Source organism: Dipodomys spectabilis, unplaced genomic scaffold (assembly GCF_019054845.1).
Source record: "Dipodomys spectabilis isolate Male_0828 unplaced genomic scaffold, ASM1905484v1 ptg000231l, whole genome shotgun sequence".
NCBI classification, from domain to species: domain Eukaryota; kingdom Metazoa; phylum Chordata; class Mammalia; order Rodentia; family Heteromyidae; genus Dipodomys; species Dipodomys spectabilis.
Genome location: NW_024870908.1, coordinates 164412 through 177377, shown reverse-complemented (window position 1 = coordinate 177377; position 12966 = coordinate 164412). Strand labels below are relative to the sequence as shown.

Below are 12966 nucleotides of genomic sequence, written 5' to 3'. Positions count from 1 at the left end.
GCTCAGTGTGATTTCTCTCATGGGCACAGATACATGAGCGTGTCCTAAAAGCAACGGGATGTATATGATATCCTACCAATATTTTCTCCCTTTATAACTTTACCACACCATTTCCAGCCCTCCCATACACCATCACTGCACTGTCTGCTGCCAGTGGGAGTCTGGAAGAATATGTCAGCCACCCAGTGGCAGAGACATGGTCAAGGGGCATGGAGAATTGTAGCTGTACACTCCTTGGGAGTTTATGAAAGCCTTAGTTTCGGGTGGAAACGTCTCTTATGTCCTGATGGGGGAACCGAGGTCCAAAGAGAAAAGACCTAAGCCACTTAGCAAAGGGAAATTCGGGCTCAGACTCCTCAAACTACGGGTCCAGTCATTTTGTCGCTGGTAGTGATAAAGGTACTGAGATTTTAACTCAAGGCCTTGTACTTGGCACATCCCTCATTCCCTTTGCTTTTTCAGTTTTGTCTTTCAGATCAAGTCTCACTGACTTTGCTCAGGCTTTATTTTTTGCCTCAGGCCATGATTCTCCTACCTCTGCCTCCTGAGTAGCTGGGATTATAGAGTTGAACCACCACACCGTACTTAGCATGATGGCCCAGTGACGTTTCTCCCCTGTATTCCTTTCTGGTCTTGCGCAGGATGGATACTTGTCTCACCGACCCAAGGAGAAAGTACGCACGGACAGCAACAACGAAAACTCAGTCCCTAAGGACTTCGAGAATGTAGACAACAGCAACTTTGCACCCAGGACTCAAAAGCAGAAGCACCAGCCTGAGTCGGCGAAGAGAGCCCCGGTTCGGCTGAAGGAGCGGCTGCAGAGGAAGCTGGAACTTCAGGACAAAGGACAGGGACATTCGGTCCTGGGGAAAGGCTCCAAGGAGCTGCCACCTCCGGGAAGGAGAGCCGCAGCCAACAGCAGCCAGGCAAAGGATGTGCCCAGACAGCCCCACGCCAGGAAAAGTGGCGGTGCCTCTCCCGAGGTCAAATACGACCAGCCACCCAAGTGCGACATCTCGGGCAAAGAGGCCATCTCCGCCCTGTCCCGCGCCAAGTCCAAGCACTGCCGCCAGGAGATCGCAGAGACCTACTGCCGCCACAAGCTGGGCCAGCTGATGCCGGAGAAGGTGACCCGCTTCTGCCCCCTGGAGGGTGAGTGCCCGCCCCTTCCCGGGCGCCCCCCCCCCCCCCGACCACCACCCCTGCCCCATTTGTGTCCCTGCTCGGAGAATTTCTGCAAGGAAAGTTTTATGAAGCGAAATGCCCTTCTGTGACCCGTTCGTGGGCTCCGTGGCTGATGAGTTGGGCTGGTGGGAATGAAGGCTGGGGGCGGTGAGCGGCCCCGCGGCCAGGGGGTGCTTTCTCCGCCAGAACTTTAGGCTGAGAAGCGGTGTGAATGTAAGGTACTGTGCTCGCCTGGGGACTGGAGGCCGCTGGGTGCTGACTCTGGGGCCTCTGTGAGCAACTTTCCTGTTTTCCATGTTCCCTCCCTCCCTCCCTCCCTCCTTCCCTCCCTCCCTCCTTTCTTCTTTCCTCCCTTCCTTCCCCTCCCTCCCTTCCTCTCTTTCTTCCTTCCTCCCTTCCTTCTATCTTTCCTTCCCTCCCTCCTTCCTTTCCTTCCTTCCTTTTCCCTCCCTCCCTCTCTTTCTCCTTATTTGCGTCCACATTCCCCGCTTCCCTCCCGCCGGTGCCACGCACTGTGGACAGCCTCAAGCCTGCCGGGGCCGGTTTTCTACCGCTTGAGTCATAACCCCAGACCTTTTCTCACTTTCAGTCTGTTTATTTTCCACGTAGGGTCAGGGCTGGCCTCGGACCACCCTCCTCTCACCTCTGCCTCCGCTGTAACCGAGGTGAGGGACACACCTCACCATGCCCGGCTGATGGCTCGAGATGGGGTTTTGCTTACTTTCTGCCTAGCTGGCCTCCCGCAGCCCGATAATCGGGGCGTGATGGTTGCTAGTTGGGGAGGAGCTTGATCAGGAAGCTGGGCTGCCTGGGGTCAGGTCTCCCGTGTGTGTGCTGCGGGACTTGGGGCACCTTACTTGACTCCTCTGTGGCTTGGTGTCTCCATTGGCTTGGGGATGTGAGTTTGTGGGGGTCACTTGGAGGCGCCGGCTGCCCTGGCCACGGCACATGCCCTCCAGGGACCCCCGAGCCGGTTAATGGGGTTGGCACTTGTGCCAGGGCCCACACTGCCCCAGCGCCGCGTTCATTTCCTGCATCACAGCCTCCTCCTTTTGCAGTAAATTTACTGTGAATAGACTAATTGCAAAATAACCCTAATTGGGTAGTTATCAATGAGCAACTTCCCGCGGAACAAAACGGCTTACAATTAATAGCATTTAAGCCATAAAGTATTCTTCTACAGAAAGCTAAGATGTAATTACACCCCATAGGGAGAGTCTGCTCCTTTCTGGAAACCATGACACCCACCCGGGATTCCCTCTGCCTCGGAGGGATTTCAGCGTCTGCCCGGTGGGCCTCTTCCTTGCCTGGGAGAGAGGCCAGGGAGACAGGCTGGAGGGCAGCGTGGGGGGCGCGGGCGGGGACGCAGGCCCTGGGACGCTCCAGAAGTTGAGGGCTTTTAAAGAGACGGCCCCCGGGGGATGAAAGTCTGGAAAATTCCGAGGGAGGGAAATGGATTTTTCCACGTGGACTTTTATGAAGAGCTCAACACTGGATTCCCCGGCCTTCCTTCACGGAGCCTGAGTTCCTGGTAGCACAAGTTGCCATCACGTGTGCGCTCACACGCACACACACGCACACACACACACACACACACACAACCTAGGGCCTCCCCTGGGCCTGTGGTCTCTCCACATCCCTCCCTGGGCTTCTGCTCTGTGCTGTAGGGTATGCGGCCATGTTGGATGGAAGGCCAAGGGCAGCCGGAAGTAGAGAGAGGATTTCCGCCCATAGATCCAGGGCCTCTGCAGAGCAGATGGAATCCCAGTCCTGCCTTTTCCTAGCTGCGAGACCCCACCCTCCCACCTCCTCAGCCTCCTCCTCCCACCCCGCTCCCTGCGCGGCCGCTGGCTGGACTGCGGTGCACCGGGGCAGCAGGGACCGGGCTGTGGCCGGTCACAGTGTGGGTGAAGGGGACACACGGGGAGCAGACAGCCTCTGAGACGGGGTGGCCCTGTGTCCCAGGGTTCCTCTGCGCCCCTAGGCTATGCCCTTCATGCATGGGCTGGTAGCGTCCGGCACCTCCCTCCCCAGTCCCTCATGATGCCCCTCACCACCTGCCCTGGCCGCACCTCTGACTGGATGTTAGCGTACATGGAAGCCCTCCAGGATCACCCCTATGCACCCCCCCATCGCCCCAAAAGCTTCAGCCACGGGGGCCGTATTGATGGGAGAGGGGCACGCTCCCATCAGCAAGTGCGCTCTGTGCCGACTGCCAGGCAGTGCCCCTCCTCAGCCTGGCCTGGTGTGCCACGGAGCTCCACCCCATCCCGTGCCCACCAGCTTCCTGGCATTGTTCATCCACAGATCTAAGTACTCAACCACAGACCTAGGTGATCCATTGCAGAGCTTGGTGCTCAACCACCGACTTAGGCGCTCAGGCACTAAGCTAGGTACCCCCGCCACTGAGCTAGGCACTTAACCACAGAGCTAGGAGCTCAGCCAGGAGTTTGCAGCCTGGAGGAGCCATGGAATTTGGCCGCAGGAACCTTGTGTGGCTCCATTCCCCCTGTGTATGGCAGAGTCTGGGCAGCCAGGCCCAGAGGCAGGCTGGTCTCAGTCATCCATCTCATGCTTGGTGTGGAAATGGCCAGTGGTGGCTTCTCCCTGTTTCTCTGCCTGTGTTTCGTCACCATGGGATATCTGTGTTCATGTAAAAATGATAAAGCAATAATTTTTCATTGTATCCTTCAGTCACCCATGAGAGATTGGATTTAGGTCACAATTTATTACTCCGTGGAATTGAATCCAATTTTTAACACCATGTCAGCCTCCCCGGTATTAGAGCCCTTTAATGGCTGTGAAATTTATACAATGATAAAGTAATTTAAAACATATGTAGGAAGAGCGTCAAGCAAATTGATGTGTATAGAAACCCAGGGTAAAAAAATTGAATAGGAGATAAACACAGAAAATGGGGATTGATTAGAGGGGAGTCGAAACAGTGCTCCCGTTGATAAACTCTTAATGGCAAAATTAGTAAACTAATTTATGCCTCGCAACTTTGAGACGGGTTTATGTAGCCCTAAATCAGGATTGAGGCTCAGCCGCAGAGCACAAATTAATGGCTCACTTCGCTGTGGCTTGCTACAGCCGAGTAGCGGAGAGGCCCAGAGCCTGAGGCCAGGCTGCCTGCCTTCAGCCACCAGAGAGGCCCAGAGCCTGAGGCCAGGCTGCCTGCCTTCAGCCACCAGAGAGGAGAGATGGAGAGAAAGAAGAGGCGTGGGAGAGACAGCAGACCCTTGTCCAGTTTTTAAGCCCTACTCAGAAAGCACAGAAGGTATGCTGGCTCTAGTTCTCTTTCATTGTGGTCATATAACAAAACACTGTTGGCCAGGCATGATGGCGCCCATCTGTAATCTCAGCTACTTGGGAAGGATAGACATTCCAGTTGGGGAGACCCCCATCTCAGTGGACAAGCCAGCAACGGTGGGACACACCTTTGGTCGCATTCACATGGGAGGCAGAAGTAAGTGGATTGAGGTCCAAAGCCAGGCCCAGGCAAAAGTGTGAGACCCTACTTGAAAAAGCAGTCAAGCCACGAGAACTAGGAGTCTGGACCAAGTGGTAGAGCATCTGCGTAGCAAGCACAGGGCTCTGAGTTCCCATCCCTGGTAAGGGAAAAAAAAAACTTTTAGAATAATTCCATTGCACCCTATGGGCGTGAACATTTAGGATCGGTTAATCAAAAATTAGAAAATTCAAAAGCTCACCTCCACCCGTTGGTCCACTGGGAGACATGACCACCAAGCGTGTGGTTTTTGTTGGGTCCCTCGATCTAGTGTGCAGGAAAACAGGTTGGCTTTGTGATCGTCGTCATAAATCGTATGAAACGGACAGACAAAATGACAGCATCTGGTATAGGGTGAGGATTCCAGTGCTGCGTGAGGCTGGTTTCCCTTGGGTCCGAGATGCGTCTGGAGGGCTGGCCTGGTAGTGCCCACTTGGTTCAGGAAGTTATGAGCAGTGTGGCGGGGACCGTTGCTTTCAGAGCCTGGGCCTCAAAGGACAATTCACCTGGTTATCTGCCCCAGCCCTTGCGTTGAGTGCCGTGGACACAGGAACATGCTCTCCAGTGCACAGAGTGCTATCAAAGGATTGTCCTGTGATTTAGAAGGCGCCCTGCTGCATAATGCACTTGTAGAGCAGCGAAACTTCTGGTGAATCCATGGAGCTCCAGACCTCATTTGTGCATCTGCAAGGCACTGAGGTTCCTGGAGTTGGGGAGGGGGCTCTACACCGGGGTTCTCTGGCTCCTTGGGCAGGAGCCTCCTGAATGTGAAGTAGGGTAGCATCCTGACCCCCGGTGTCCTCGGGAGCCTGCCTGTGGCACCAGGGGCGTGCGCGTAGCCTCCGTGTACTTCACTTCCTTCATCTGTGACTCGGGCTAACAGTAGCACACAGGAGTTCCTTGCAGTACCAATCTTCCGATCACGGCCCTCCTCCCTCTACCAAACGTCCTATCCCGGTCCTGCTTCTTCGCTTGCCCCGCCCTCCTGGGAGCTCACTTGCCCCGCCCTCCTGGGAGCTCAGGTTGAACTATCAGTTCTTGGTTCCCATGTCTCATCCAGCTTGGAGACTCAGCCCTGCATTCAACTATTCTCTACCAGTGCCCTTCTCCCGTGGATATGTGCATGCACACACGCATTCATACACACACACACACACACACACACACACACAGTGTAGGGCTTGCTCTCCTAGCTCAACTTCTTACACCTGCCTCTGTCCTGGTAGTGTTCTTACAGTCTTCAGTGAACTCTGGCCCATGGGGTTCGTGGTGGTCTGCTCCTCCTCCAGACCCCCCTCCCACCTCCCTACTCCACAGCTCACTGGACCAGCTCTCCTTCCCCACGCTGCCCACCCCACCCCCAGCCCCGCCTCCTGCAGCCCCTTTTCTCTCCACAGAGAAAACGCAAGCCGCAGCAAAGCCTTTCCCACGCACGCACCGTTGTCCCTGCCCACGCCCTGTGCTCATGCCGGTCCTCCAAGCTCCTGTTGTTTCTCTGATCTGGGCTCAATTCAGGATGCCTCTGCCTTTCTTCTGCAGAGCTGATCCCGCTTGGTAACTACTGTGTTGTAGAGCAGCCATCAATTCAGCATCTTCTTAGATCCAAGCTAGACTCGGCCAATCAGGAGGGCAGATCCTGCCTTCTCATTTAAAAACTTAGCCCATTCAGAACAAAGCAGATACCCTGGTGGATGCCGGGGTTGATGGACGGATGCACCAAAGGATGCGTGGATGAATGATGAGAGGATGGATGGATAGGAGAATGGATGCATGGATGGATGGATGGTGATGAGCTGATGGGTGGATGGATATAAATATTGGAGAGAGATAGTTGGACTGCAGCTCATTGTATGAAACCTCACAGCCAGGTGTGGTAGAGCATGCTTATAATCCCAGCTAGTCATAAAGCCTATGTGGGAGATTTTGGTTTGAGGCTACCCTGGACAACATTAGTAAGACCCTATCTCACAAATAGACTAAAGCAAAAAGGGCTGGGTAGGCGGCGTGGTTTAAGTAGTAAAGTGTGTTCCTCACAAGCGTAAAGCCCTGAGTTCAATCCCCAGCACTGCCAAGAAAACTTCAGCCTGTGCCCAGATCCAGCCTGCCCGCTGACAGGTAAAACGTGCCAGACATGTGCCCCATACAACACCGGGGACCTTGGCCTCTGAGCCGGAGCTCTCCAAGGCTGAGTAGACAAGAAGTATCACCGCTGTCTTTGACGGAGGTGAGGACTCAGAGCAGACAGACCGGGCAGTGATGCCGGAGGGGGCCACTCGGAGCCCCCCGGGCGTGGTTCTGCGCTGCATGTAGCACGCAGGAGGGGACCCCATGGGTTCCAGATGGTCCCTTCCCAGCGCTGGTGAGACGCATCGATCACAGCCATCCCCAGCTTCTAATTACCGCTCTGCGCCTGGCAGGAAGGAAGAGACCTTTGGCAGGGGGGCACTTCGCAGCTAATCTGCAACCCAGCGCGGCCGGCCTTAATTACACGTGTGCTTCCTGGAGCCACGAGAAAGGTTCTGGAAAGCGGATCCACTGCCTGTCAGGACAAAGGACGCTGGTCTCCCACCTCAGCGCAACTGGTGTCTTCAGCCTCGACCCCTAGCTGAGCATGGGGTGGGAGTGGGGCGGGGAGGGAAAGCAGGGCTTTCCACCGAGGAGGCCAGTGAGAGGTGAGAAAAGTCCACGTGGGGGGAAAAAGAGAGAGAAATAGTAATTTCTCTGCTAAGTCTTTGAAATTCTTCCCAGTCTGAGAATGGGGGTGGGAGGAACACTGAAAAGCACAGAGCTGACTCCTAATGATGATGACGATGATGACGATGATGATGATGATGACGACGACGACGATGATGATGACAATGATGATGATGACAATGCTGATAGCGTCATCCGTGGACATTAGTTTGTGTTCCATTATTTCCACCTTAGGCGCATTGTTTCAGATGCACGTGGTTTATCGCCAAACCCGAATCTTCTGCACTCCAAATAACATTCACCTGACATTCTTCTCCATCTTCTTTTTGCATGGAAAAGCCATTTAAATGCTGCTGATTCATATGCCAGGAGACTCACGGCCTGTAATCTTAGCTACTCGGGAGGCTAAGAAAGGGAGGCCTGCGGTTCGAGGCCAGCCCATGGCAAAAAGCTCACGAGATCTTTTCTAGCCCCTATCTGGGCATGGTGGTACACACTTCGTGTTCCGGTTTCCTGGGAGGCAGAAAAATCCTGAGGCTCCATCACCACAGAGGGAGCCGTGGGGTGACAGGTGTGTGTGATCCTGGCAGAGATGAGAAGTTTACAGGAGACAGATGGTGGCTCTCAGGTACACCCCTGGATGAGGACGGAGGCTCTGGCTCAAGCATAACCAGCAAAACACAGGACCAGAGGCGTGGCTCAGCAACACAGCAGCCCCCCTAAGTGCCACCAAACACTTTTAAACACTGCCGATTCCCACATCTGACCTCTTCCAAGAGTTTCAGAATCCTGCACGCCATTGCTTGGTAGATATTATGGGGTACATTTCCCCACCTCACCCCTCAAAGATTTTTGCAGGGGAGCGAGTTAACATGAGGTCAGGAGAGCGAGCGGATTGCAATGCCAATGTGTCTTTCTGTAAAAGAAATAGGGGCCGAGCGGCAATGCCCAAATGGAGGAAGCCATGGGACCGGCAACCCCGGTCAGTTCCCTGCGGGGAAGGAAAGAGCGAGCTGGCTTCATTCATTCCAGACAGGCTGGGTGGGGTCCCCCTGCCCTGATTTTGGGCCCTGAGGCTCCAAGCCCACACACCAGCAGGTGCGGGCCAGATGTTGGTTGCTGGCGAATGGCCGGAGATGCTCATGAAGATGCCGGGTGTCCAGCTAGCAGCTTTGCCCTTGGTGGTGGCGCAGGTCTCCAGGGGAATCGGCTCTCACCAGCCCCGAGCGCAGGTCTCCGGCCAGGCCTGCCTCCCTGGGGACGTGACCAGCCTGGTCCCTGTCAGCCTTGCCCTTTCGACTCTGACCACAGTTGACAGATGTGGGGAGAGCCTTCCAGCATCTGGAGGAGAGGACAAGACTCAAGGTTGCCAGCAGGAGGAGACCTGGAAGCATCCCTTCAGCCTCCTCTTGGAACTGCCAGCCCTTTATGACTTCAGCATATCAAAACCCAATCTTCAGGAAGACAAACAAACGAGGGAGGCAGGCAGGTGTGGTTGGTCACGAGCAGGGGCGGCGACTGGGGTCTGGGCTGGGACGGAAGCTGGGTCAAAACTGGCAAGCCTGGAAGCTGCGATCCAGAGGCGCACAATCCTGAAAGGAACCGCTAAGAAAGCCTCTGTGGAACTCTCCATTCAGCCGCCCGAATGCACCCTGTCCACCAGCGACTCGGCCCAACACCGACGGCCTCCTCACATGCAGAAGAATCCTGTGAGGCCCTGAGCACGGGCCCCGCTGAGGGCAGCACGGACCACTACAGATGTCCACCCGCATGACCTTGGCCTCTGGGAGCCCCATTTGTAAACAGGGGCTGTGGTACCTATCTTAACAGGCCGGATGGAAGAACTGGAGGGGGGTGGGAAGACCTCGCTCGGCACTGCGGTTAGCACATAGTAGGTCTTTAAGAAACAGGAAAAGAAGAAGCCATACGGCAGCTCTGTCGCCTTGTCTGAGATCAGGGGCTTTCTTGTCTCCCCTTGAGAGCCACGTTTAATTCCGGCCCCAAGCTGGATTGAAATCAGCAAGAGGGCTGTCCGATTTCTCCCCGCCACCCCCACTGCCACCCCAGGAAGTTTCCCTATTTCCTCATCGTGAGAGATCATTACAATAACCAGAAGACAAATGGCACCAGATTAATAAAAATGTAGATCCAATGATCCTCCGTTACCTACGTTGGCTCGATTGCAATTGAGGAGTACATTGATTAATCTGCCAGCAAAGCATTACGGTCGTATCCATTACAGCGGCATTCTCTATGGTTTATTGCCGTAGGCCGGCGTGGTGAGCACGGCCCTGGAGAGGGACGTTTTCTCTGCGGGCTCAGCAATCGCACACTGGGGATACACGCCGAAGACGCTGGGCTCGCGGGGCGGGCCGTGGAATGGAGCCGAGGCTCAGGGGAGGAGGGGAGGTGCCAGTTACTGTCTCTGTCCTCACCCATGGCTCCGTTCGCCAGGACCCCGCATGGAGGTTGCCCAAGGGCTGACGTGACATAACAAGCCGCTTGCTGGTTTTACTCCAATGGTGGTGTTGCTCTCAACCCTGCCCCGCAGCCGCGGGTGTGATTGATTCCTCTTGTGCTTATTTACCCGTCCGGCTTACTAATTCCGCAGGCACTTACCCATTATTTCTGGGCAGGCGGGGGACGGCCCTGCAGAGGTTGGCATCTGGGGACTTCGAGGCTCACAGGTGGGGAGAGCTGGTGGGCACGAGTGAGCAGCGGGAGAGAGGCGTGCGTGGTGTGCGTGGATTCTGGGCACACGTGGACAGAGGTCTCTGCCCCGGGCACCACTGGCACGGGAATGGAAACATCTGGAGCTGGCAGCGGGGTTGAACTGGGCGCAGGAGGCCGGCGCTCGCCCTTCTGATCTAGACTCCCGCTCACAAGCGCTGAGTTAGTGGTCATTCCTCTCCTCATTTGTAAGATGCGGGGCTCACAGTGTCCACCTAACCGTTGGAACAGGTGCCCAGGGATGGGGGTGCCGCTCACCGGTTGGGTCCCGGACCAGTGGGGCTCGCGTGTGTAGCCCCTCCGTGTGGAAGGGTCATCTGTGGTCATTAGCATGTTTGCTGGACCCACAGGGAGTTAGAACTTAGGGAGAGCAGGAGCCCTACAACAAATGTTGTCCGCACCCCCTACCCACCCGCCCCCCACCCCCAGTCAGCCTGGGCTGTTCCAGTATGTGTGTGTGTGTGTGTGTGTGTGTGTGTGTGTGAGAGAGAGAGAGAGAGAGAGAGATTAATTGGAGATGAGGCTCACAGGCTTACCTACCTAGGCTGATTTCAAACCTCGATCCTCAGATCTCAGCTTCCCATGCAGCGTGAGCCACAGGTACCAGGCTATTTCCATGATTTTTGAAGTCAGAAGCCTGAATTTTTAGCTGAAATCTCTCGATCACGCTGACAACTATTTTAATGGAAAACAAAAAAAAAAGCAGAACAGAGCAAATTTGAAAAGCTGATCTGTGGCTGGGCGAGCCTGGGGACAGGAGGCCTTGAGCTCTGCTTTGAAGCAAGGTCTGTCTGTGCAGCTAGCCTGGCTGCGTGGTGTGTGTGTGTGTGTCAGGGACCAGCTGCTCTGCTGTCCCCAGTTCCTTCTGCCCCAGGCCCTCCCCACTGTGGCCAGTGTGTCACTCCCTGGTCCCTAGCAGGAGGGTCAGACCCTCTCCTTGATGGTCACCTGTCTCCTGGGTCTGGGGACCTGGGGACAAGCGGCCTTGTGGCTTCCTTGGACTGGAGAAGCATGGAAGGTCCAGATAAGCTGCTTGTCCATTTTGTCCTTCGGAGTTGGGAGAGGCAGTTGGAAAGTTCTAGTGCCTTGGTCCTCACCCCATTCAGGGTCAACTTGCAGGCCACAGGTGGGGAGGGAGCCCGTGGAGGGCAGACGGAGCACACGGACCCTGGAGTCCTGATGGACCCGGGAGTCCTGATGGACTGGGAGTCCTGATGGACCCGGGAGTCCTGATGGAATCGGTGGCGCACGGGAGAGGCATAGGAGAACTTGCTGCAGCACAGGGCAGGGCTGAGCAAGACGGAAGGAAGCCACCAGCGCGAGTGGCTCGGGCCGAGTCCGTGCTGTGTGTGAGATCACAGGCCACGGGTGTCAGAGTTCTTGCTGATTCGTGACTGAACCACGGCCCCATGCAGCCACCCCGGCCGGCACACAGCTAGGGGCTGCACAAAGAAGCGGGAGGGCAGCCAACCCAAATCGGCGCGTGCCAGGGAGGACCGCAGATCTGCTGCTGCTCCCCGCAGGACCGCAGGAAGGCCTCCCACCCACGTTAGGACTGGTTATTCCCAGGTAGAAAGGCACACACGGTGCCAGGGGTCCCAGTGCCAGCCTTCGCAGCCAAACACGCGTGACTCTGAGCTCCGGCTCTGGCCCTGGCTAGCTGTATGGCCTGAAACGAATCTCTCAACCTCTCTGAATCATGATTTTCTTGTCCCTACAATGAATCTTATTCAGCCCAGAGATTTTGGAGGGACCAAACGGTCAAGCAATGCTTCAGACTGTGTCAGGAAGGGAGGGTGGCGTGTACTCAATAAATGTCAGTCATCTACAAGTGACGGGCATCTTTACTGTCAGGAGGTGCAGAGTAGATGGGAAGAAGGGAAGACATGGGGTCTCGTCCAATCAGAAGCCTCAGTAGTGAGGACATGGGGTTCTGAGTCACCCATTGGCTGTTGGAGACAGGAAGTTTTCTAAGCCTCAATGAGCCCCTCCCCTCGTCTCCAGTCTTCATCACCATCCTGCGCTCATTGTGTATGCACCAGCCAGTGTTGGAGGTGACACCTTATTAAAACGAGGTTTGTCTGCTACCAGGCAGAGTCACAATGAAGTCAGGAATTAAGATATAGCTTCCCCGCATGGTCTAATTGGATTACAAGGATCATCAGAATGCTGGCTTGACGGTGAAATGTGCGGAGGATTATTCAGTGATGACTTTCTTCTGTCCTCCTTCGCTGGCCCATCAATCAGGAGCAGCTTTAGATCAGGAACGTCCCAGCGGACCAGGCTGCCCTTCTCACTTCCAATTGGGTTTGCGAGGAGCCCCGGGAGAGCAGGGGAGCTGGAGACAGTTCAGTGTCTGGGTGTGCCAGCCACCCTGTCTACACCTGAGTCACCAGGCTGGAATCCTGATCTGAAGGCAAAACAACCTGTTTGGGGTCCCACAGGCATCTTCTCAGTCCCGCAAAGAGCCCACCATCTTCCAGTCTCTCTAGTCCCCTGAGCTTTCTCTTCTGATGAATAACGTCCCCATCCTCCACGCGGCTCAAACCAGATCCCCAGGAGTCCAGTCATTCCCTGCTCTCAGTTCACACCTGAACTCTCTCCCCTACCCAGCTCCCACCCAGCTCCCAGCCGGCCACCCTCTCTCCCCACAAGACTTCTCACGCTTCTCCCTTACAGTTGCTCCCAACTTGTCTTCCTCCCGCCTCTATTTCTGCCCCACTTCACAACAAAAACATGGCTTTCTCTCCTGCTGCTGAACACTCCTCTACCACAAAACCTGTCAACAGATTGCAACCTGCCTCTCATCTACCTTCTTGGGCCCAAGCAGACAGTGCTAATCAATC

General features: G+C 55.5%; 1 protein-coding gene across 1 annotated transcript in view; it reads left to right on the top strand.

Annotated features, from left to right (window-relative positions):
* Window positions 1-12966, top strand: part of Xylt1 (xylosyltransferase 1) — a 95851-nt gene that overhangs the window by 31780 nt on the left and 51105 nt on the right. The window contains exon 3 of the mRNA XM_042698124.1: window positions 642-1152. Within this exon, the coding sequence (XP_042554058.1) occupies window positions 642-1152 (511 nt within the window). The remainder of the gene's footprint in view (window positions 1-641; window positions 1153-12966) is intronic.